Source organism: Centroberyx affinis, unplaced genomic scaffold, assembly GCF_046629955.1.
Source record: "Centroberyx affinis isolate AG114_WGS23_722 - 3 ecotype Tasmania unplaced genomic scaffold, CSIRO-AGI_Caff_v1 ptg000592l_1, whole genome shotgun sequence".
Classification (NCBI taxonomy): Eukaryota; Metazoa; Chordata; class Actinopteri; order Beryciformes; family Berycidae; genus Centroberyx; species Centroberyx affinis.
In genome coordinates, this window is record NW_027279232.1 from 1 (window position 1) to 26,257 (window position 26,257).

The window sequence follows — 26,257 nt, forward strand, 5'->3', positions numbered from 1 at the left end:
CAGCAACAATAATTGCTTTATTAAACGATTCCAATCTAATTAGCCCAAAAGTAAAAATAAGGCACTGCTTCTTTTGTCCCTGCCTGTCGGGACAAAGAGGAGTCGTGGGCGGAAGTATAAACGTAATGACTTCACAACTCGTGTCTTGACTTGTGTGTTACACGATAAAATGTCTATGCCTCTTTTGTCCAGTGCTTTGTTTGTCCCAGCTCTCCCTAACTTGTCCAAGTTGCAGCCTTCTTCCTCCTGAATAAATGATCACAAATGACTTAAGAGGTAATAGCTATGTGGTCTAGACATGGTTTTGTCTTTGCACTCATGTTACATCTCAGATCACTGCAAGGAAGAATTAAGAAAGCATTTACTGTATATGGCACTGCTCTCTTAGTTTCTAGACAATTGTTATTCCTTTCCACTTCCATCTGCATACAGGCTGTTCCCTACAAGAGCATTATCAGTGGTGGACTTCACCCCGGCAGGACCATCACTATCCAGGGGACAATCAGTCCCAATGCTACAAGGTCTGGATTAATTATTGATTTCCTTGAAGATAGTATACTTATACACAATATCTAAAAAAGAAAGTCTGCACACTGTAGCTCCCTTTTGCTGCTTTATTGGTACCACAAAGTAAATGACGTTTGGAGCACACTACTCTTCTTCAGTCTGAAGAAACACCAAGGGAAACAAGGGACCAGAGGGATGCCAAACCAAAGTAAAGAATAAAACCAAATCGAAATAACTCAGAAGGAGAGGTCTAAAAATTGAAACAAAAGCCTACTCCTGACTGCCTGCTCCAACTAACCAAACACAATTTACAAAGGATGGCATCCACTCCTGACCTAGTGGTCTAACAACTTGACTTTGCCACATGTAACAGATGTAGGGCCCATTACCTGCTCCAGTTTTCTTATCATACAAACAAACATAAGATTGCCCTTAGTGACAGAAATGAAACAAAAGAAAGACATTGGCCATGAGCTCACAAAACACACACACAACAGGCCAACAGCAAGCAGAGAGCAGAGATAGTTCCAGGAAGTGCCAGGGCTTTATATAACATAAACATTAATATCTGTTGCTTTGCTGAATTAGTAGATTATTAGAGACTAGGGCTAGAGACAAGACAATTTACTGTGACATAGTAACCTACAATTTGAAACAAATCTACATTATCAGACGATTCACTTTTACTTATATACTACTTATTATAATGTTAAGAGACTTGGGCTCTTTCTGGGAGAGGATGGTACTGAGCAAGGCAAAAAACATAATGTATCAGCCCAGTCATGTCCTGGCAAATGAATTCATTCTAGTGCCTCCAGGACACAGGTACACAGTGCCCCCTAGGAGAACTAATCGGTACTCCAAATCATTCATCCCTCTGCTATTAAAGGATAAGGCCGGTGTTTTTTAATGCATTTCTTACTGTCAACAAATCCTATGAAAATAACAAAATCAACAATGCGTTTGCTCTACTCCTGTTACTTTCTGACTTCCCACGTACCGTTTTTAGCCGCCAACCCGGATGTCATTGGCTCCAATTGTAAGCTAAAAACCTTTAAATACAGCTCACAAAGACATCATTTCAATTTTAAAAATCACTAACTGTTACCATGAAAAGTCAGACTGTTGTAGTTATTACCAAATCAAATTCAAATGGGAACAAATTCTTCATTATGCCGGGGACTATTTTCGGTGCTATGGAACTACTTTCCTGAGATGCAAAGTGTTTACAGCCGGCTTATTAAGTTGTTTGAGGAAAAAGTCGTCCGGCCTGGTGCATCGTGATGATGAAATATGCTGCCTAGAGCAGCAGCATGGCTCTGTGACAGGTTTTTAATCGTTTTTTTAATACAATGGAGTTCTATGGCTGCATTGAGCATCAGCTACATGGACGAGAGTTGTTGGCAAAGCAGAATCATCGCTGATTTTGTTATTTTTCATAGGATTTGTTGACGGTAAGAAATGCATTAAAAAACACCAGCCTTATCCTTTAAGCTGCTGAATGAGCACTTTGAGCACTTTTTTTATTGTGTAATTATTATAACTTTAATTGACTAACGTATTGTACTTCTGTTTGATATTTGTCTTGTGTGTTTGACGTGTTTTTTGTGGTTATGGTCATGTAGGCTGCAACAAATTGCCCTTTCAGAGATGAATAAAGTTGTCTGAATCTGAATCTGAATTGAATTGGCTTACACTCACACCACAGTAATCTTTTTAAATTATCTCTCTTTTTCTAGCTTGGTTGTTATATATTGAGACATTATTAACTAACAGCCAATTCTGGGAGACGTGGTTGCTAGGAGATTTGTGACGCCATTGCAAAGCCTCTATAGCCTCACATAGACTTACGGTTGCCAGATTTACATTTTGGTATAACGGGAAATTGTGTGTGCATGCACGTTTGTGCGCAAGTATGCGGATGTGCGTGTATAGAGGTCAAACCTAGGTAACCTAAAGGTAATTCAGTTTATCAGTATCATTCACCAGCAATATTATACTTTCTATGACTGCTCATTATTACATTCCATGCTGAATTTATTGATAAGCTCTGGAAACCTTGCATTCCTGTATGATTTCACTGAAACATCATCCTCAAGCGGAGCACTTAGTCATATCAGTGCTATAGCTAAATCAAAGAGAGTACAGTAAGCACTGTCAATAAACTAAAACTTTACTTAACTTAACTTAAATATACTGAGAATAGAAAAAAAAAAGAATAATCAAATATGTGATTCTTATGGTGACCTTACTGAGCTGTGAGTGTCTTCTACAAAGCTTAATCCAAAGCTGACATTTTTCTCAATGACTTATTGGTTTAGGGAAAGGCAATCACCGTCATCATTTATTATTTACTCTTTGTTATTCTTATTCTTGAGGCCCAATGTCATGTTCTGCTGTTTTCTCTCAGGTTCCATGTGAATTTAAGCTTTCACTCTGGCATCGCTCTGCATTACAACCCACGTTTCTCTGAGAACACGGTGGTGCGAAACACCAAGCTGAGGGAGCAGTGGGGGAGTGAGGAGCGCTCTGGAGGAATGCCCTTCTACCGCGGACATCCATTCACGGTACAAATACAAATACATTACTAACATCCTGAGTTGATGGGTTATTTTGAAGGCCAATACTGAGAGGTATTTTGGAATTGAAGTTGCCGATAGCCAATATTTTGTGCTGATATTCAGGTCTAGATTCACTAAGATTGCGTTGGGAGAGCAATCTGTGTGTTTGGACCTCTGTTGCTTGAGCTAACAGAGATTTCCAAAGATGGTTTCTGCAAATTCCCATTTGGACCAGCGGTGAAGGAGGAGATGTCAAATTTTTTTTCTCCAAAAAATCAATCATTACAGAAAATTCAATATGGTGAACATGCTCCACAACTCTGCCACTGCACTGGGACCACCAGTGGCAAAGTTGTGGAGCAAGTTCGGCTGCATATGTATGTATACCACGTTTGGTGTAAAAAGGACTTACTGTGTAGGAGTTATGGCCTCTTATGTGTATTGACTGCTTTCATTTGTTTACGGTGCCACCATCTGGCCCATCAGGATCATAAGCCACCACCAATATCACCAACAATATTATTGCCAAATGGCATGACTCTATCAGATATCATACATCACCAGCGTACTGATCAGTTGTACAGTAAATATAAGTTAGTTTCACAGTAACCTGCATGGAGTCTCGTCAAAGTGGGTGACTACTGTATATATTTTTCGTTTCAGCTGACCATTTGCTGTGAGGCTCACATGTTCAGGATTGTGGTCAACGGGAATCAGACACATGACTACAAACACCGCCACACCCCCCTCCAACAGATTGACATCCTGGAGATTGACGGGGACCTCAGCTTGACCTCTGTCTTGCTGTAGTTCACTAGAGATCCAGGACCTGCGTCTTGTATTAATGATGCCTTACAGAGGTCACTGTTTCCCTCACTGCCACCACAAAACTACTGCTTTTTCCATGTATCATTGAAGTCATGGTAGTTAATTACACTGGATATTACTTTGGATACTTTACTTTGTTATGAATATTCCTGTTTATTGATCTTGCAAATAGTAACTCCCATCTTCATAATGTATATGCTAGTGAACCCATGAAAAATAGGAGCTGCTGTGTTATTGCTCACACACCACTTGTAAATTTGGATTTGAGACTAATCAATGTGCTGTTGAGCAATGCACTGCTTCTTAATTCCAAAATTATGTATATATTGTGACAGTGTTTGTGAAATTAAAATATAATGTGACAATGTGTTATGGTGTGATGAATTCTGCTTTGAGTTGAATGTTGTCAAAACTAAGGACATGGCAGTTCATTTCAAAAGGTTTTGTGATGGCCCTCTAGTGCCATCTGGAGGAAGTTCTGTCTGTTCTTCCCTTTAGGTGACTGGATCGTCAGTGTAACATCTGACACCTGTGCTGGCCAGCTCTTCAGATATATAAGCTGAGTCAGTATTTCTCTTTCTCTTTCCCCCTTGGTGTTAGGTTTGGTGTTTTGGGGTTAGCTTTGTGTTCCTCTTTCACTCATCCATGCACTTCATACACCACTGATGTTACTGACTGGCATACCTTATGTTGGTATGTGGTTAATCTTATATTTTGGTTAATAAATCTTAAATTAAACATTTGATTCCATGTGTGGTCTCCCATTTTTGTCACAACTCGGCTCGAGGGAAGGTTCAGAAGGTTTCAAGTTTCCAAAACCAACGTAACAGGACACTGCACTACCCATGGCTTCACTATAGCCTTTTTGTGTTTATCTATGCAGCTGTTAGTGTGATGATGCTCATTTTGGGGGTAATAAGGTCAACAGTCAGATTATCACAATACCTGCCAAGTTATGACAGTATTTGTCATGTGCCCTAATTTGTTTTTGAGGGTAAATGATGATATAAACACCATCAAAAACTTGGGTTCTAGCAGTAAAATTACCCGGATCCCCAGAATGATCTTCAGTACTAGAGATGCCAGGAGTCATGCCAAATAATGTGAAAATACACAAAATTGCACATATAGTGAGCAAAACATCTTCCAGCCCCCCCGCCTTAAATGCCCCTAGCACTTGTAAAATGAAATCGACATCCTTGTCAGTAATAGTTACCATCAGGATACAAGTGTTATAGTTATCTGTGTAATGTTATGCTGAGGATATTTTAGACCTTTAGGGGTGTTTGTTTAACCTCAAGTTCAAGTTAAAATTCTCTCTAAAAATGCATTCAAATGAAGCATTTGGCAGAAAACATCTGCTGGGGGAGCATGCCCCCAGAACCCCCTAGGTAAGGGGTAGCTATTTTAAGAGTGTAAATGAATAGCTTATTTAGAGCTGTTAGATTGCAAATTATGGCCATATACATTACAAATAATGAATACTGTATTGTCTAGCTTGCTGACTGTACTGATCCACCTTCCTTCTTGAGATGCTACAAATTCGAGAACATCTCCTTTAAATCTGTTGCCAAGTTGCTGCTGACCTAGAATCCAATGTAGACTGCATCCTAAATTCAAACAATCACCTTACTTTATTGAAACATTTTGTGATAGTAGACCAGATCCAGATAGTAGACACACTACTTTGGCCCAGGTGAACCCTTCGACCAGGAGAAGAGGTCTGGCTTAGTGTGGAAGCATCTGGTGGCTGGAGCTGTATCCCGAACAGCCACTGCTCCCATCAACCAATTCAAAGTCTATCGCCATGTAAGGTCAATTTGACTAATCTTGTCTGGACTGCGCGCAAACTAGTTGGTGATCGTCCCACCATCTGTGATTTGTTTTTGATCTGTGCTGGAGAGCTTCAGAGAGACCAGGTGGCTGCAGGTTTCAAGTTAAATTTCGAAGTAAAAACGTTTCAGTGCCACGTAAGTAAAGTTTGAAGACTAGCCTTGCTCCAAAATTAAACATGAAAAGTGAAAAGCAGTACACCTACTAGAATTTAGGCAGGTGTCATTGGGTTGAGATCTCACTAAAAAGTAGCATTTGGAGAGAGCAATATTTTCAAGACCTCTGAAACAGCTATATTTCACTTCATTTAAGGCCCTTTAAGGCATTGATTTGAAAGGACTCAATGTAAAACTTAATGTAAAGACTTCATAGCAACCTGCAGAGACCATCTCTCACCCCAGGCAGAACATTACACGTATTGCCTTACACAAAGCCCCTAGTAAGTGTTGGTACAGTAAAGATGCACCCTCCACGTCAGTTTGCAGTGACCGCTTCTTACTGTGCTTTCCCAGGTCCATGGTTCCACCCCTTTTAAAGGGAATCTACTGAGCGGCCTCAGAGCCATGAGGAAAGAGGGAGGACTGGAGTTGCTGTGGAGGGGCAATGGGACCAATGTCCTCAAAGTTGCCCCATAGACTGTGATCCTGTGATCAAGCTCACAGCTTATGGCCAGGTAGAGTCAACTAGAGCAGTGATTCTCAAACTTTTTCATATCAAGGACCCCTAATTTAGTCCACATTAGGGCCACGGACCCCCATTTGATGACATTTTGTCTCTCAGACCCAAATCTGAGAATATTTTTATTGTTAGATATGATTTTGTCCAGAATCCCATGGCTATCTGTATTGTAGGTAGAGAGATAACAGAGAAACTATGATCAAAACAGTCATTCTTCTACATTCTCTAATTGTGTTAACTTCTTCTAAATGAAATAATGGTGATGTTTAATTTATCCATTTGCTGGGGACCCCCTGGAACCCCCTCAAGGACCCTTGGTGGTCCCTGGACCCCACGCTGAGAACCACTGGACTAGAGAACTCGCATTATCCTTCTCCTCTCTTTGCACAGCCATTCTTCTCTGCTCTCTCCCCCCCCCCCCCCCCCCTCCAATCTTTGTGCCATTGTCATTTCCACTTCATTATTTAGATTTTTCGGAGTACAAAATGCAGAAACAACAAAATCACAGTGTGTGACTTTTGATTTTGTGGACAAAAATGAAAATGCTACTTGAATTGTATTGTATTGTTTGCAGATTAAGTTGGTAGCAACCATACTTAATGGGGCCTCTGATTAATCATGTGACTTAGATAAACACTGAGGGTGGCTGGACAGCTGAGCGGGCCCTGGCATTCGATGAGAAGCTGCCAGACAAGCCAGCAGGGCCAGTCAGACTTAGCTTTGCCTAAGCAGATACAATGTGGATATGCAGACTGCTGAGTTGGTCAGGTATCTGCTCTCTGCTTGGGCAAGTGTAGGATGTAAATTTCATAGTATGTGTGACTTGGTAGGGTTCAGATGTAGCATGTATTGTAATGTTATTGATAACAAGGTGCAGGTGACAGCGACAGTAGTGTAGTGGACTTGGGTCTGTTGAGTCTGGGCAAAGAGGGGGGTGGAATACACTCCAATGTGGAATACACTGCTGAGCCTTCTTGAGGTGTCATGGACCTAATTCAGTTCTCACTCACATACACACACCTTGGCCTTTGCAATCATATTTGATATAAGACCTTAGCTTTTCTATTAAACAGAGCATGTTTTGATAAACAAATTAAATGTAATAATTTTGAAACTGACTTTCTGATCAAGTTGTTGATCAAGTTGTTGTTGTTGTTAGGCTAGGTTACATACAGGTAACCTGACTACATAAATAAACTGACTGACTACATAAATAAACTATGCCATTACACATATACAAACAACACTGGTCCTAAAAAAAAATGTTAAAAGCCTCGGTAACACAATTTGAGACCCTTATTGGTATTTCACTTACATGTGTAGGAGAAAGAAAGCCAGCTGTGTATCGGTCTTAAACCCCTTCAGCTCCCGTCTAGCTCTCCGACGCAGATTTTTTTATTTTCTCGTCGTCCGCAGGCTGCAGGTTGGGCCGCAGGTTGGTCTAGCTATCATACTGGATGGTACTTATCTCAGTTTCATGACACTAATATTGTTTTCTATTTTTGTTTAGCTTAGTAACATAATTTGTTCATTTACAGTAAAGTCACCACCAGATTGTTACCTCACCAACCACTGCGTAAATTAACAATTTCTGAATGTTGCACCCTTGTATACTTACTGTAGTTGTCATATGTCAAAGAAAAATTATTTTCTTATATAGCTAAAATATGTATAAAGTGGTGATTTCTGTTTCTTTGTTACTGATGCTACAAATATTCAAGCAAGCTGTCTGTAATTAAGGCCTGGAAAAATGAAACATTCCTTAAACACAGGTTAACTAAGGTATGTTATGATGTGCATTGTTAGATATTCACCTTATCACATTTACAGATGGAGGCAGCCTGTATACAGAAATGTTTCCAGATGTGCAAATGTACACTGTTAGCTATTCTCATTACCAGATCATATTTACAGATGAAGTATCATTCATGTGCAAGCACACAGATCAGAATTGTGCAAACTGTCAGCCTACAGAGTAGGGCAAATGGACACAAATATGGAAATATTAGACCCACATCGCCAATTAATGTTTTTATTAATCAATTATCAATCAATCATTATCAATCATAGCAACAGAGTAGATTATATAGGATATTTTGGCTGAGGAAATCCACAGATTTGTGTGTGGTTTAGTTACTCTTTAACAAGTCAAGTAAAATATTAAGGAATGGGAGGGGTTGCCAAGCTTGTTCAATAAAAATGAAAAGCTACTGAATGGCCCGGAAGGAGTTTTGTTCCGGAGCAGAATTTGACAACAAGCTTTAGAAAATAGGTGAAAACTGTGGATATTGGTTTATATCATTATGTCTCAATGAAATCTCCACACATGATAGTTTCAGGATTGGTTATAAGGTGTGATCTCGCTATTGCAGGTTTAAAGTAAACAAATGCACGAGGCAAGGCAGTTTCTTAAAGAGACAGTAACAATATACGTTGCCTAAATGAACTAAAACAGCTGGGCACAGCTACATGTCTTTTCAGGAATTGATTCTAATTTATTGCCTTGCATTTCTTTTTTGATAAAGACATAGCACTGTGTGTTGATGACTACAATATATTGTAGTCATCGTAATTAGGTAATTAAGTTATTACTAAAGCTTCACATTGCCATTGCAAACATTTGTTTGTGTTACTTTATTTCTATTGAGTATGGAGTCATAAACAAAGTCATCAATATATCAATATAATCGAATCTCTCAAGTAGCAAGTGCAGTGGATTTACCTGGAGGAAAACCGATGTGGTCCTCAGAGTGTAGCTCATGGAAGTATTACATTATGTAGCCTCACTCTCTCTCACACACATACATACACACACTGCTTTTGTGTATTATACATAAAATACATAAAATACACTACAATACATAAAACGTATTTACGTAGTTACGATAGAAATCTTGACCTCTCCCTTTAATCATGCTTTCACGTCATACATTTGGAAAACAATCACATCTAAGTCTCATTTTGTACAGAATTAATTTCAGAAGACCCTTAACTTTTGAATATTACATAATGACCCATAACATCTTACAAAACATCTTTAACTTATGAATATTAGTATTGATGTTGTTTCCCCTTGTTTGTCTCAAAAAACATAAAATCAATGAGGAAGCAGGCTCCTAGCATCACAGCCTTAATCTTCACATCCAAGTCCATTGGAAATAAAATCCCAAAGTTATCTGCACCTGTGAAGCTTTCCTGCAGGAACCCACTCCATTGCTTGCTGATCCGCCCCACCACAGCCGACTCATCCAGGGACACCACCTCAAAGATAACGTCAGACATGCAGTTACAGCTGCAGCACGGCCCCTTGATCTTCAGCTGGGGCTCTCTCCTCTCATTTAGGACAGTAAATTTGGGCAGAACGGGGTGCCAGTTCTGCACCACGTAGCCTACGGGATTTCCAGGAGGGTTCTGCACCTCCAGCTCTTGTAGGCAGCAGGGGAAGCAGCATAAGCCGCACCTCAGGGGGCGCGTCAGGGTCAAGACTTCCTGTCCCAGGTTGTCCCGGAGGTGGATGGTGAAGGGCCGGCCGGGGCCGCAACACTGCAGGGTGCAGATGTCGTTTTCCTCCGTAGCCACGAACACCTGCTGCCCCATGCTGTTCTTTACTGTGTAGACGTTGTTCATCTCCCAGCCGAGGACCACTTCAGCCAGGTCCACCCTCTGATGGACGAGGAGCTGGTCGATCTGGGTTAGGTACTCCAGGCCTGGGGGGCAGCCTGCGGGGCGGCCCGGGGCAGGCATCAGCACAGGAGCCTGAGGCGGGGTGTAGCCTGGAGGAGCTGCTGGTCCGGGGTTCACTGGTGCTGGGTACACTGCATTGTGACCAGACTGCATCCCAATACTGTACACTGGTAACTCAGGCATTGGTCCAAATCCTTTATTCTCCTGGTCTGCCATTAGGTACCTGTTAGAGTTACCAAACATACACAATAAAGTGATTATACAAAATGACTCAATGATTTTGAGCAAACTCTTACCTCTGCTCCTCAATAACACCAGGCATTTGGGTTAGACTGATATATTGGTTTGCTGATATAGTGACAAAATTAAGATGAAACTTTGTTGATCCCCATTTGGAAACTCAGATCAGATTTGAAAATCAGATCTGGTCCAGTGTTCATTGTCTACCTCTGATATGATAGATATGATGGTTTGTTTGATTCCATATTTGTTGTAGAATTAATCAATAGTATGCTGGTTGTTTATGCCAAGCCCTTAACCCGAATTGTCTCTAATGAGATGAGATTTTTTTTAAATTGTCTGGCATGAAAACATTCAATTTTAAAGATATTTAATATCAGCACAAATAAAACCTATAACCATCCGCCTTCAAAAACCCATACTGGCTGATCCTTAGTAGGCATAGTAGTATATCGAGATTTACCTATAAACATACATAACACTGTATTGTCTCCACATTTGTAGCATCCTCTTTAAGGAACACCAATTTCAAATGTATATTAGATATGCACATGTTGATAAGAATGAATACCCACCGGCTGTGTTTTCATATGAAGACGTCTCTTCGGTAGCTTGCTTCAGAACAGATGTGTGTGTGTGTGATATATGAGATGTGTTGAGATGTACTGTTGTGAGGGTTACACTCCTTGGCAACCGTTACTTTAACATAGGTAGAGCAGAGTCATGTTACCGGCGTTGTCTCATGAGTGAGAATTGAAGATGCTCCCTCAAAGGAGATCAAGATGATTTAGTCAAAGTATTTGTAAAAGTATATATGACCGGAATGGACCCCAAACAAGTGCCTGCTGGAGGGCATATGGAGAGGAGTCAGCACTTTCTTAGATAATTCTAGAAAGGAGATATTAGACTTTAGTGAAGCATTTGGGATTCAGCCACCTAGGGATCCACTGTTATGTGTTCTGGGGGTATTCCAGAGGGGATGAGAGGCAGAAAACACACATGCCTACTGTATCTACTCTTTAATGCAGCCAAGAAAGCAACAACACTGAACCGGTTTAAAGGGGCCCTATTATAGGAATTCAATTTTGCCTCTATTTATGTACACATATGATTGAAGATGTTTAATGAAGACATTGTAAAAAATGTTGTTTTGTGTGAGCGGTACAATTTAAAGTTATTGCATGTTCAAAAATTCATTCTTTTTTACAGGCAGTTTCAGACTCCAGTAAACACATCACAACTGGACTAAAAAAAAATGTATTCTCACAATCATATGACCTACCATAGCACTGTTAGGCTTTAGTTTTTTTTGTTTGTTGTGTTTGTGTGTGTGTGTGTGATGGGAGAGGTAAGTGTTCGGATGCAGTGTGTGTTTGATTGTGTGTGTATGTGTGTATGTATGTGCAAATGTTTTGTATGTGTTTGGATGTGGGTTTGTATCTGATAGACTTTGCCGTTGGGAACATAGCACAGGGCTGCCTCCTGGTTACACTGTGTCTAATCATTTTCTATTTGCTGTCTGTACGAGTGAATCTGTGGCCAAATATGTCTGGGTATATATGTTGCATTTGCTGTGTGTGTGTGTGTGTGTGTGTGTGTGCGCGACAGAACGGGAAATGATATTGTGGCCAGCTTCATGGAACTTCCCGCCTTCACTCCTTTCCCACGTTGTGAAGTACTTCTGATTGCACAACGCAAGACCCGCCTTAATGGGATGACTGACAGGTGGACGCCTGTGACAATGTTAATGCAGTCCTCTCGAAATGCATTTGCAATTGCATTTTGCCAGGGAATCAGCACAGTGGTGAGTGTATTAAATGGCAAAGACAGGAGGCGCTGTTTCACTTTTTACATTTGGATAAGCATTTACATTTTGCCACCTTTACAGCATTATATTGTCTTTGACAATGAAATGTAAAATGCCCTATTAGAGAAACCATATAAGGTAAATGACATATCAATTATAATTTTGATTCCATTATTGCATAATCACATGAAACATATCTATGCAGTTCGGGATATACATTTTAATTTTCCAATTTGCATCATCATTTGAATAAAGCTACAAATAAAGTGTGCAAAACTCTGTTTAAATGAAATATCAATACTAGTATAGGAAATGTCAAATGCAAATTACATTATTGAATTTGAATTTGAATTTTGAGCCAAAAACTGCACATACAAGTGGCAAATTTAAATTCAAATGTAGGATTACATGGCCATTTTACATATTAAATTTCCATTTGAATTATGCATGCGATACGCTTCCATAGCCTGTCTCTCTTTTTTTGTTCTCTTTCTGTTTTCCCCTGTCATTGTTGTTGCCCATGATCCTGTCACTGTTTTACCCGGTACTTATTGCATGCTGAGCTGTCCTGGGGGAGGATCCCTCTTTGCCTCAGCCCGCCCAAGGTTTCTTCCAAGTTTTTCCTACTAAGGTTTTTCTTGGGAGTTTTTCCTTGTGTGCAATAAGGGTGTAAGGCTGGTGAGGTGCCGGGTAGGTTAGGCTACGTAGAATAGGTAGACTGTCTTGCTAAAATCTGCTCTTGTCTGTCTTGTGCCTTTCACTATGTTTGTCCTATATAAATTTGTCCACCACTGATTTTTGATAAGTTAGATCTAGTGAGGCTCATTCTCTGTAAAGTTCTCTGGGACATGCGAGTGATAAAGGGCTTTATAAATAAACAAACTTGAACTTGACTTGGTCCTGATTGGCTCCCCTCACTAAAGAATTACTGAAATCCTTCCAATCAGGGCTGCGTTTCCCAATAATGATCTTTCTTAGTGGTTACGAAGGTTTCCTACGCGCAAAGGTTCAGATTACCTAAAATCCTGATTATGCCCTGAAAATATGTAGCCTGCCTTTCACGTCTTTTTCAAAAATGTTTGCAGTTTCGATCTTTTCTTTCCTTGCAAAGTTCTTAGCGTCCTACGAGTGGTCAGGAGCACCCGACGAGTTTTTTAGAGCATCGTTAGTGAAGAAGCTTTTGGGAAACCCACCGTGATCTAAGATGTTCATGAAGTGCCCGATGCTAGAAAACGCTAGAGTCTCTGCCCGGTCTTTCGCCCCAAATCAATGTTGGCTACAATGTGTGATAGCATGTCTAATGTGGGGTTCAATTCAGTGTTTTAAATCATCAAATCAACCTGCGGACATTCGAAAATAGGAGAACTTGCTCACGCATCTGTTGAACTAGCATGTTGTCCTCTCCCACCTCCTCTTCTTTTGTTCAGGGGACGCACCGACCATCTCCTCTTCTTTCACCTAGAATGAAATCGTACAACATTCTCGCACAACATTCTCATCTCCATCGAAGCATACCGCCATTTTGTTTAAATGGACAACAGGAAACACGCTTTCACCTCTGACCTATGACTCGTTCCTGTTTACTACCCCGCCCCCCTTGTTTGATGGACAGCCTGCAAGCTTAAGCACCTCCTACATATCGTAATGTTCTGCAAAACCACAAAGGTTCAGGGCTTTCAGAAGTTTGTTTCGGGCGGTTTTGAGAAGCACTTCTGACAAAGCGTGAACAAGGCTTTACGATGCTTTTGGGAAAACGCAGCTCAGGCCAGTTTGCCATTTGAATTCGAGGAGCTGGTGTGGTGTCGGCCAATCAGGGTCCAGAACTCTGAGGACTTAGTCTTCACATTCATTTAATAACTAATTTCAATTCAACTTCAAACTAAACTGCATTTGTTTGCAAAGCATTGTGAAGAACATTATTTTTTATCCTGAGCCATAAAAAACAAAATCATTAAAATTGAAATTGGCCCTTTAAACAGAACCTCTGACCTACAACACATGGCTGTCAGTGGTTAAACTGATTGAATTTACTTAAAACGTATATGCTGAGAGACTGATAGCTCTGGCTGGAGGTGCTGGATGGGGCTAGATGTGTTTAGCATGTGATTTGGCATCATATCACCCTTTTTTCTTTTCCTTCTTCCTATCTTTCTGCTGCCTGTTCCTTGTTTGTAGATGTGTTATTCTCTCTTATTTGATTCCTCATTGTTGTACAAGCACACTGTTTGGGGGTGACACTGTTCCATGGATAGAAGTGATGCGTTGACAGACTCATTGGTTTACAGAAGTGTGGAGAATGAATGAGTGTGTGAGTGTGTATGGGGGGTGGGACTGTAGACAAATCTGAATGCGCTTACAAATCTGAATTTCCTTTCTATTACAAATTTTATAACTGCTGCAATAACAAGATGTTCTGTTTGTATATCTTCTTTGAATAAACATTTAGTTAAAAAAAAAAGCACCATAGCAGACAATGTCAAACAAGTGGTCTCACAGCCAGAAGGTTGCAGGTTTGATTCCCGGTCCTTTCTGTGTGGAGTTTGCATGTTTCTCTCTGTGTTCTCCTGGGTTTCCCCCCACAGTCAGGTGGACTGGAGACTCTACACTGTCCGTAGGAATGAATGTGAGTGTCTGTTTATCTGTGTTTGCCTTATGAGGGACTGGAGACCTGTCCAGGGTGTCTCAGTGCATGCTGGGACAGGATCCAGTCCCCACGACCCTGAAAATGATTGAGCAGGTAGAGAAAATTAATGAAGATGTATTGATTCCTGTGGGGAAACTGGGTTGTTGAAGCAGCAAATAGTAACGGGGATCACTGAGATGTCATCTTATCCAATTTTCTGCACAGCTACGGTCTTTGCAGTGTCTTCATGGTCTTATGCAGCACGCGGCCTCACATATAAATAGTAAAGATACATGTTTTAGTGTATGGTGCCTACTAGCAGGCGGTTCAATTGAAAACAGATACCCCAGACACATTGGTGCAGTTATCACCCTGCAATAACTCCAAACTGGCAGCAGGAGTCGCTGTTTAACTGTCTTTAGCTGGTGTCATGCTGTGGTGCTGGGAGCAGCCAGCTAAGCTAACGTTAACTAACACACAGTCTGCAGCTTCTGTTCGCTACGAGCCGAGCTGCACCCATCAACCAGCCACCAGTGGTGCCCCATTATACTGGAAAACAGTGAGTATTTAATATATTCTAAAACACGTTTGCTTATAGGGGATACATTTTGTTTGAAGACAGGTATTTAGTGGTGTTGAGGCAGGTAGTCGGATTGACGGGATAATTTTCACAGGAACCCAGTGTTATCCCAGAATTTTACGTTAGCTACACCAAAAATGAGGGCAAAGAACGACGGCTTTGCCTTGAGCCAATGCTAGCTAGCTAGCTAGCTGGATGGCTTACTGGAAAGTTGAGCATAATCGTAAATGAAATGCTGCTGGCCAACGCTATTGGTGCTTTTTTCTTTCGCTGCGAAATTGTATTTGGTTAACGGTCACTCGATGTTCTATGTTCTCTACTTCTAATGTTAAATGGCTAGCTATTGAGCTGCTTCACTAACCAGCCGACAAAGCTACACCTAGTTAGCTCTGTCATGCTTTTTGTCCTATTGACTCCGCATATAGTGCAGTTATATCCACAGTCCCTGCTACCTCCTCAGCTTTGTTTAGGGGAGTGTGCCAAGTGTTGGCACCGGTTTACCCTCAGCAGCCCATAAATGACAGAGAACGTAACGTCAGGCTCTATTGGGAATCATGGTAATTTAATGTTACCTAGACCCGATACGTTCCGTCCTATTGTATGGAGAGAACGTCACGCCAATATCCATTCAAAAAAGTCTGCCAGATGAATGTAGCCATGCTTATAGTCAATGGTAAGAACGTGACTTCTTTTTTTATCGTTTATTTTCGGCCGTCTGGTGAATTCGGCATATACATACTTTTATTTTTTTTAAATGTTAACTTGTAAAATTGATTCCCACTGCTCGATATTTTGGTGGTAGTGGGCTGTGGGACATAACAGGCGAACCAATTGTAAAACATGGCATTTTATTGAAATAAGTGGTGGTCGGTGTATCGGATGTATGCCGAATTGAAGATTGGCTGCTTGCGATTTTTTTTAAAGGTCTGAAGTCATGTGCAAGGCACCATTACCAGCCAGATGTTTTGAGTGGAGTTTAGCGTGACGTCCTCTTCAGAGAGGAGGGGACGTACCGGGGCTATTTGAGAAGGTTGTTGACAGGGAGAATGGCCTTCGATTTGCCTTCATGCGAGATAGTAATATCAGAGCTGGACAAGCAAGGTAGGGCAATGACAGTTACTTTGACAGATACATCACTGATAAGAGTTGAAAAGCAGTAGGATTGTTAATTCTTATTATTTTCCAAACATCACTATGTTTTAACACAGTAGGATGAATAACATAGGCCTGTATTTCAATTTTGGTGATGACTTTGCTGGTGGAATGGGCACCAGAGAAAGTTTTGCCACACCTTCAGCTCTGCCTCTCCTTTATCACTGACTTGTACACAGCTCAGTCACCTGATGTTCATGATCTATAAGGCACCAGTTAGACTTTGACAACAGTTGAATGACATGATATTTGCTTGGCCTTCTGACATTTTGCGGTCCAGCTGAATGCTTGGGGCACAAAGTATCCCTAATAAGAAAGATCCATGCCTCACGTTACCTATAATTTAGGGACGATGTGGTTGGTTGTTTGGGATTCCAGCCTATGCTACCCCGTGGAGAAAGGGGTATGAGTAGCTCTTCTTTCTATGGCACTAAAGCAGCTAATGAAAACCAGGCTGAAGGATGTGTATCTGCTTGCCTGCCTGTGTCGGCCTGCGGCAGGAACAATCTCACCCTGATTTTTGAGGTTTTGGAAAGGCACATGTTAAATGTGAGCCAGGAATGTATTTTCTTCATGCCAGACTCCTTTAATGGGCCTCTGACTGTAATGTAGAATAGTTTTTTTTTTTTTTTTTGACCATGTTCAGTTTGTGATAGTTTTTATGGTACACTAATAGACTGTAAAAGTGTTTGAGGTCATCAGTGATGTAGGTCTACGTTCTGCAAGGCCACTTACAGATGTCACATGTAGTCACAGCAACAATCTTGAGACACTTGGGCAAAAATGAGTTGTATATATTTTGAAAAGCCTATTTGAGAGAAAACATAAGTAGCACTTGCTTGATTTCACCTTTTCAATTTTGAGACTGTGAAATTGTCTAGCAAAATAAATGAAGTGCACCACAACAATTCAAAACTTGCTGTACCCATACACTGTGGAAAGCTGGACAGTAGGCCATTTAACACACTTCGTCAATGCCCTTAGATATTCTTGTCTGTTTTTACAATCATGAAATACAAGGGATTCAGGGTTTCCTTAGCAGGATGTTTTCATTTGGGAGATTGACTCAGTTTGCTCTCTCTCCCTCTCTCCCCAGGGGATTTGAATAGGTGTCACCTTCAGGTCCCTGTTGGTCATTACAAAACGACTTGACCAGTCAACTGGATCTCTACCTCTGTATGGAAAATTCTTTTTGTCTGAGGAAACAAGAGCCACATTGGTGGGACGTGCTGTGTTGAGTGCACCAACATGTTCAATCTAATGAAAAAGGATAAGGAGAAGGATGGGGGGAAGAAAGACAAGAAAGACAAGAAGGAGAGGATGTCCGCAGCAGAGCTGCGCAGCCTGGAAGAGATGAGTATGCGGCGTGGTTTCTTCAACCTGAAGAGGGAGGCCAAGCGGGAGTCCAAGAACAAACTGGAGATCTCTAACCCCATCCCCATCAAAGTAGCCAGTAGCAATGAGCTTACCCTCACCGACATTGAATCGGACGGTTTGAGTAACCGCAGCAGCATGGTTCTGGACGACCAGCTGAGCGCCGCCAGCTCCACCGATGACCTGAAGGGCGAGGGCGGAGGAGGACAGGATGGACACCGGGGCTCGGTGCGTGATCGCGTGGCTCACTTCGGTTCGCTGGCCAAGCAGAACTCCTCGCAGGTTGGTCAGATGATGAAGCGCTTCTCCTTCTCCCAAAGGAGCAAAGAGGAGAGCCCGTCGGAGGGCTCCACACCCTCGGGCCAGAACTCGGCCGCTCCCTCCCCGCAGGTGGAAACCAAGGTGTTTGACCCGCTGCGTAAGCAAAGCCTCAAGCAGCAGCCTGAAGTCCCAACAGCTCAAAAAGTGTGCATTCCCGAAGTGGTGGACAAGACCTTCCCAGCAGACCTGCAGCTCCCGGCCGTGGTTGCGCCGACCGCTCCGGAGACACGCGAACTGGAGCTCCAGCGCCGCAACACCGGCGACTTTGGATTTTCTTTGCGCCGCACCACTATGCTGGACCGCAGCCCCGACGGAGGAGTTTACAGGCGCGTGGTCCACTTCGCCGAGCCCGGCGCCGGCACGAAGGACCTGGCCCTGGGGCTGGTCCCGGGCGACAGGCTGGTGGAGATAAACGGCCGCAACGTGGAGAGCAAGAGCCGGGACGAAATCGTGGAGATGATCCGCCAGTCCGGAGACACGGTCCGGCTGAAAGTACAGCCCATCCTGGAGCTGAGCGAGCTGAGCCGCTGCTGGCTGAGGAACACCGAGGGACTGCGCAGGGAGGCCAGACATGTAAGCAGCCTGTCCACTTTATACACACAAATATCAAAAGTTTGCCAAACCTACTCCCTTAGGGTGCTTTGAGTTAAAGGTGAACACAATTTCTTTTGCAGGGAACATTTTATGGGATGCCACAAGTGCCAAGCTGGTTAGGTCTTGGTCTGTGACTGGCAATATCAATAAACCTGTCTGACCACGGTTAATTTTCTGCTAACAGAAACATTTCCTCCCTTCACAGCTTTGCTACAGGAGCCTCATCTCCTCCAGCCACTCTAACGGTCTAGCTTTGTTTTCTCACAATTTTTCAAGTGTGCAATGTCAGAAACTTTACTTGACCGAGTGTAATCACTGTAAGGGAAACGCAGCGATGTCCCAGACTCAGAATTTTGGAGGCTGCTTCGTTGACAAGGCTTTCTATATTTCTCTCCTTCTCCTCAACATACTGTAATGTTTACAATGCTCCTAAGCCTTCCTCTGCAAGCATGTGACCATGATGTGGGAGATGAAGTGCCTCAGCCAGCTTTTTTCTGCCCCTCTTGGTGTCAAGAGGAGGCTATTGGAGCCTAGTGTGTATTTTATGCACCACTTTTCTATACTGTACATATTTTGCTCAAGTACTTGAAAGTGTGGTCCCTTTCAAACTGTCTGCAACCAGTTCTGACTAGTGTTGTGTGTTGGAAGCTTTTGACATAATGTGTGTTTCTCCTTTTAGATAAATCCTTATGCTACCTCCACTCTTTCTCATGGCTGTTTTGGCCTTGGCTTAGATTTACAAAAAGTAATTTAAAGTACTATCAGCCACATAATAACAGTGCTCACAGTGATTACAGATGTTTGTTAGAATAATAAATATTGGAAGGTCAAGTATTGTACGCCTGTTGTAAGCAGATCTGTTGACTAAAACAACAAAATTGGGATTACAGGCATTGAGTGTCAAAATGCTTTTCTGCAGCTGTATCTGGGATTAAGAGCGCTGAGCTGTCCATGGAGACACCCAATCATAACACTGAGAAGGATCCATTCCCACACCATGAGCTTTTCTCAAAACTCGGGGACGATGCACCACAAACCCCCAAAACCCACCACGCCTTTTACAATATCCCCTTTAAAGGATAAGGCTGGTGTTTATTAATGCATTGCTTACTGTCAACAAATCCTATGAAAATAACAAAATCAACAATGCGTTTGCTCTACTCCCGTTACTTTCTGACTTCCCACGTATCGTTTTTAGCCATCAACCTGGAAGTCATTGGCTCCAATAGTAAGCTAAAGACCTTGAAATACAGCTCACAAAGACATAGTTTCAATTTTAAAAAACACTAACTGTTACCATGAAAAGTCAGGCTGTTGTAGTTATTACCAAATCAAATTCAAATGGGAACAAATTCTTCATTACGCCGGGGACTATTTTCGGTGCTACGGAACTACTTTTCTGAGATGCAAAGTGTTTACAGCTGGCTTATTAATTTGTTTGAGGAAAAAGTCGTCTGGCCCGGTGCATCACGATGATGAAATATGTTGCCCAGAGCAACGGCATGGCTCTTTGACGTGTTTTTAATCGTTTTTTTTAATACAATGGAGTTCTATGGCTGCTGGGACATGGCTGCATTGGGCACGGGCTACATGGACTGGACTTGTTGGCAAAACAAAATCATTGTTGATTTTGTTATTTTCATAGGATTTGTTGACAGTAAGCAATGCATTAAAAAACACCAGCCTTATCCTTTAAGACTTGGCATTTGTGAGAAGAGTCCCCCTTGTGAAGACTGTGAATGTGGCCAGTAAGATAGCAGAGTACAGTTCATATCATTCCTTCCATTCTGTGTTTAAGGTACGACCCTTTGGCCATCGGTTCAGTCTCGCTGCTCCCATAGCAGATGATGGTGTAATTCAGCAGTTATTGTGGGATGATGATGATCATATCTGCTTTTCAGTTATCACTTGCGTCTGTTATTGAGTTGTCACGAAAATAAATAATAATACCCTAGATGTTTATTTAAGAGAGAGAGAGAGAATTGTCTCTACAAAGACAACATTAAAATAGATAAGGCTTGGGATGTTGCTGCCTCGGCTGTTGGAGCACAATATAAGTAGGCCTACAGGGTACCACTTGGTTATCCTGGAACAACAGCTTACTGTTAACATTAGAGTGTATCGAGTATTCATCCAGTATTCACACTCTGATGTAGACGGATAAAAATACAGAACGGTTTATTTACAGTTTGAATCCACAAGGCAGTGCTTGTTATCTAGCACAGGACAAACAATCTGAAGAACTTCTTTAGCCGTAGGCGTTAACATGTGGGAAGAATCCAATCACTGGCATTAATCAGCTGTATCTTTTGTTTGCTGTGCCTGTTGGCCTCATGTCTTTATGTAATGTTCTCTTTAATTCTTGCTGCCAATCTGATTGGCCATTGGGACAAATGAGGTTGCAACTTTGACTTCTACTCAAAGAAGACAGTTCAACCTCGTCTCCGATTATGGCAGACCACAGAACTCCCATAGTCTTGTTTTGAAGCTGGAGTGAAGTTTGTTCGTTGCATGTGAACTTTCCTCTCGCAGACTCATCAGTTGGGCTGTGTGCTGCCATTCGGTTTTCAACAACCTCGCATCTCGCTCCCCTACGACACCCCGTCATCACATTCTGCAGACCACCAGTGCGTCCGCCCAGCTCTTCTTTTCCTCCCATACCCCCTCTTATTAATCCTCGGTCTTTATCATTGTTTGCTATTAACAGCAGCTCAATAACACAGTGAGCTGCCCAGGCCAGTTCCATCTTCCAGTAGGGACTGGTTGGCAATTTCAGAGGGCTTTGTTTGTTTGCTTCCATTGGCTCTGGTTCAAGGGCCCTTGTGACACAGAATGAAAGGCACTCCAATCTCCCTCCTCACCACAATTGAATTCATCTGCTAAGGGAGGGAGGGAGTGACTACATAGGCCGCATGTTGTCCTTTTTCTAAGGGAGACAGAATGAATGACTCTGGAGCGAGGGTAGTTTCTTGGAAAAATCCCCCTTCCGAATGGATAAGAGAGACTTGTTCTGTGTCTTGTGAGGAGCTGCCATAATGATTTCCATCGTGCAAACAGGAAGTGCAGGCCGGAGGGAGCTTTGTTTAAGTGTCGAAGCGGCGTTGGGTCACCAAGCGCACACACACACACACACACACACACACACAGATTTGCCTCGGCTTAAGTTCATGTGCCTATCTCTCAGTGTGTGTAGCTAATTTGTGCGTCTATAAAACAGCATGCTTGTCTCTGTCTCTTTTGTCCACTTTAACGGATATCAACAGCTTGACTGCTTGTTTAAATAAAGGAGAACCGACAGAAGCGGCCATCGTTTAATCCTGACAATGGGTTCAAAAGGGAAGCTGGCGTAATTCTGCCAGGTTGCACGGCTCACAATGCCAATGGCAGCTGTCCACTTTTCTGCATATTGTATCCCTGGAACAACTCCCTAAACCAGTGATAACATTCGCTTTATTCAACCCACATGACAAGGGGTGAATAATAATGTGATTGTACATAGGAATAATATTTCCACTAGTCATTTAATAATTTTGATACTTGAATCGATTATTTTGAATGAAATTGAATGACATTCAAAACACGGGAGATAGACAGAGCCTCAGTCTGGCTCTTGACAGTGTGCTGCAGCGGTCCGAGTCAAACAGCTGAAAACATTCAACAGCATTAAACAGTCCACAACGTCTTGAACTGGATCCCGCTCCACTTAAACTGGCTGACAAAACCGGTGCCATGAGCCAAATATGGAACTATTTCACTTACGGAGCTGACAAAGACCCAACCGACATCAAAACCCCCGTGCAAAAGTTGCTACAAAGTCAGTCTGGTAACACAAGTAATTTAGCATCTCAGTGACCGTTGTTCTGTGATGGTTTTTCTTGATTGCCATAGCATCATAATAGTATTTTAGATATTAGTCTTTGTATTGGCATCAAAGTCAAAATTCTGATATCATGACAACACTAGCACTAGGTGTCCAATGTGAACGCCTTTCTCTTGGTTTGTGTAACTCCTGTCATATAGACCTATATTTTTCAAAACTAGATATGTTAGACCATTAATTTGCATGATAAATGTAAACCGTTATGCCACATTATAGAGAGTAGGAAGCAAAACTCTATTGCATTACTGTTAGGGATGGGACGATATATTGAAATTCAATATATCAAAATTCAATATATAGCCTCTCTGGTGTTATTAGCGTATAGGAGTGTTTTATAACTACATGGTGAAGTACAACCTGGAGACCACCACCATGACCACATGATTCAGAGCAGGGCAGTGAATGTGCTAGTTAGCCTATATAGAGGCAGTTTGACCTTGCATCTTGCCTTGGTGAGGAGCCATATGTTAACCGTTATGAGAGTTAGACTGATCTGGAGACTTGTAAAGAATGCTGTCTTCTACTGAAACTTGAATACATAAACATACAATCAAGACTTGGAACCGGACAGACGGGATGCGCCTATTCTTTTAGCCATTGGCCCGTACGGGCAGGATATCCTATGACAAGCACTGGGATGGGGCAAGGAAGGATGAGACCTTTACACAAACAAGACAAACGATAAGGTTTCGTTTTGGCTCAAATGTAGCTGAAGGTGGCGGTATACTTTTAGTGAAGGGGACCTTGCCCGAAACTGAGTCGTAGTCTAGTCGCACATGTTGCTGCATACAAATGTGTGTCTTTAATGAGGCTTCGTATTGTTGTTTAACTGACACTCCACGCCAAGGTTTCTCTACTCTCCTGCAGCATTAAGCCGCTACTGGCCGATCCCACCGACTTCTCCCCCTTCTGCTTTATGAGGACAGTTGTCTATGCAATAGGTTTTTATAAGGCACATTTGCTAAATGGCTGCAGAGCTGCTCCTCAAGTGTTGCAGAGTTGAGACTGTGAAGCGCTACTGTGAATATGTGAATGAGGTCCAGGTCTTTCGATAAGATGAGAATATTATTTCTTGTGGTACGTGTGGTCTTGGCTGCTTGATCGCCGGGCCCTAATAGAAAAATGCTATATAATGCTAATTTTTGACCAGATGTTGACAGTGACAGTAGCTGGGTTTCCATCCAAGTATGTTTTTGTGAATTATGATTCATCTAATTAGAAAAGCTTGCTTGAGACGGAAAAGATTTTTGTTGATGAAGATGTTATGTGATAGATTGGCAAAAGAATTTGTAGAATAAAGACTGAAGTAGCGCTCCAATGCGATTGCCCAATCCCAAGTCACGACACTGGTGTATTTCTTTGTTTTTGTCCTTGGATGACATCATGAAATATGTCCAACATGAGCTGACACTTAACGAACAATAACAACTTGACCAATACTAACCAGGTCTTGAAAGATTCTTTCCATTTTGTCTGGTGGATGTGTTTTTGACGTAGTTCTACATTCAGGAAGCCTACAGAAACATGTAATTTGCATTTTGTTTTTTGTGACATTTCAAAAAATGTGCTCAAAATTAGCTTGACAGTTGGATGGAAACACAGCTACTGTGCGGTTGGATGGGAACACGATGGAAACAGAGCTTCTGTATGGTCGGATATGTGCTGATGCTGCTGCAGTGCTGGTGCATTGCCGGTAAGCACTAACCCAAACAAACAGTTGTGACTGCAATAAAGATTATCTGGTAGAGGTGTGGCAGTGAAGAGAGTCTGGACTCAGCTGTAGGCCAGATGTTGGCAGAAAAGACGCATACACACACACGCATGCATAACACACTCATGCACAAAACCAGGTGCGGTGCCAAAGTGCACAGAAGAAGTGAATCCAGAACTAATGAATGGCAGAAATTGGTGTGTAAACTGTAAGCAGCTTAGCTTCCCATAACCATTAACCTTAGAGTGCGTGAGTGTGTGTTGGAGGTTGACTTTCATGCGTATTTCCATATCAGATGTAGCTGTGTTCACCAGTGTTCACAAAGTCTGCTTGGGTAATAAAGAGAAGAGGGAGGTAAAGCTTGCTTTTTTGCCATATCTGCTGTAAAAGCAATAGCATAGCATACAGTCACTATAGATTTTACATGCAGGGGTTTGGTATAAGCAGACAACAGGATAAATAGATTCCTGTAAGAGCTGGTTTCAGTTTACTTGTGTGGAATCTAATGTCTCATTAGAATCAGTTCAGGTTCAGGGCTTCCGAAAGACAACCAGTGTAGTATTAATCAATTCTACAATAAATATGGAATTAATCAAATTGCGTCATATTCTTCATAAGTAGACGTACTGTTACTTTGCTAGGTAGTACAATTAATGCTGTAAAAATCTATTTAAGTAAAATTAATTAAGAATTTAGGGATGTGTTAGTGTTGCTGTCTGTACAGAACACCCCTCTTTTCTTCAATAACATCCTCAGTGTTTTCAGAACTGTAAATGTAAACAGGCCATGGGTTTGGGTCTGATGACATTCCTGACACTCCCTAACCTATTCATCTTTCCCTCACTCACCAGCTCCATCTTTCCCTTACCTAGTTTTACTTAGCCATTGACTCTCCCTCTCTCATCACCCCCCTCAGGCTTTCTTTTGATCGGCCAATAAAGGCGTAACAGTACCGTGCCATTTCTGATGCTATGCTTATGGAGGGCCTACAAAAATATAATTTAAAATGTATAAGTCAAAACATATGTAAGTAAAAATAAAATACCTGACCTTGAAAAATACTGAAAAGTACAAGTACAAAAAAGGTACTCAATTACAGTAACAAGAGTAATTGTAATTTGTTATCTCCACCCTGATGTGTCACTGACCCACAGCACAAAGCCTGGCTGGTGGGAACTTTCCACTACATTCCAGCAATGCTGGTGGTGTTATTTTGTTGTGGCACTGTGGAAGGAGCTGGACTAAACTGTAGTGGCATATTGAATCGACTGCACAGTTCAGTTTGGTATTCGGTAGCGTGTTTTCTACTTTATTCAAATGTTAATGCAAATTGGAAAATGAAAATGCAATCAAACAATAGCATTTTCTTCGAATTTCCATTTGAATTTTTCTGTAGTAGTATGCACATGCTCTGACGAATTGACACTGAAATGTGAAATGGGATTTGCATTTCTATTTTCAATCACTTTATGGTTAACAAGCAAACTGCTAATTAGCACAGTTGAAAATGAAGTGTGGTTTGGCCAGAGGACTCGTAAGGTTTGTCATGTTTTGACAACAAAGAATTCTTTAAACTACTAGTAATCTTCTGGTTTCTTCAGCTTTTACTCAGCGGTATGTATTGTAATAAAGCCTAGTTTTATTGGGACTCCTGTGGGGTTGGCGACTATTGTCAACACTATTTCAGTTTTGGTCAAAATCCTCAAATCTTCCTGACTATAATCAAGTTGTTGATTCCTGATCTTATGGATTTAGCAGTCTGACTTGTAACACTTGCTGAGCCTAGCTTAGAGGCTTGAAGTGTGTTTATGTGACCGTCTGGGTGTACAGACTTCTGTTGAACAGCACCACCTGAAGTGTTGCATAAACCATAAACCATGAGCA

At 41.8% G+C, this 26,257-nt stretch overlaps 3 protein-coding genes across 5 annotated transcripts in view; 2 read left to right on the forward strand and 1 right to left on the reverse strand.

The window, feature by feature from the left end:
• Positions 1 to 388: 388 nt before the first annotated feature.
• Positions 389 to 4,571, forward strand: LOC139643395 (galectin-9-like; the record flags this gene model as incomplete). The annotated part of the gene is made up of 3 exons (XM_071518534.1): positions 389 to 521; positions 2,918 to 3,074; positions 3,732 to 4,571. Coding segments are annotated over 3 exons (437 nt in total), but the record flags the coding sequence as incomplete, so codon positions are not given.
• A 4,887-nt stretch (positions 4,572 to 9,458) lies between these two features.
• Positions 9,459 to 10,226, reverse strand: LOC139643396 (phospholipid scramblase 2-like). Its single transcript, XM_071518535.1, has one exon. It carries the CDS (start codon positions 10,149 to 10,151, stop codon positions 9,459 to 9,461), a length of 693 nt encoding a protein of 230 aa, XP_071374636.1. The 5' UTR covers positions 10,152 to 10,226.
• A 5,000-nt stretch (positions 10,227 to 15,226) lies between these two features.
• The window catches only part of LOC139643394 (unconventional myosin-XVIIIa-like), a 134,961-nt gene continuing 123,930 nt past the window's right edge, over positions 15,227 to 26,257 (forward strand). For all 3 annotated transcript variants that reach the window (XM_071518530.1, XM_071518532.1, XM_071518529.1), the window contains exons 1-2: positions 15,227 to 15,320; positions 17,590 to 18,761. In XM_071518530.1, coding sequence (XP_071374631.1) covers positions 17,742 to 18,761 — 1,020 coding nt within the window. In that variant the 5' untranslated portion in view covers positions 15,227 to 15,320; positions 17,590 to 17,741. The remainder of the gene's footprint in view (positions 15,321 to 17,589; positions 18,762 to 26,257) is intronic.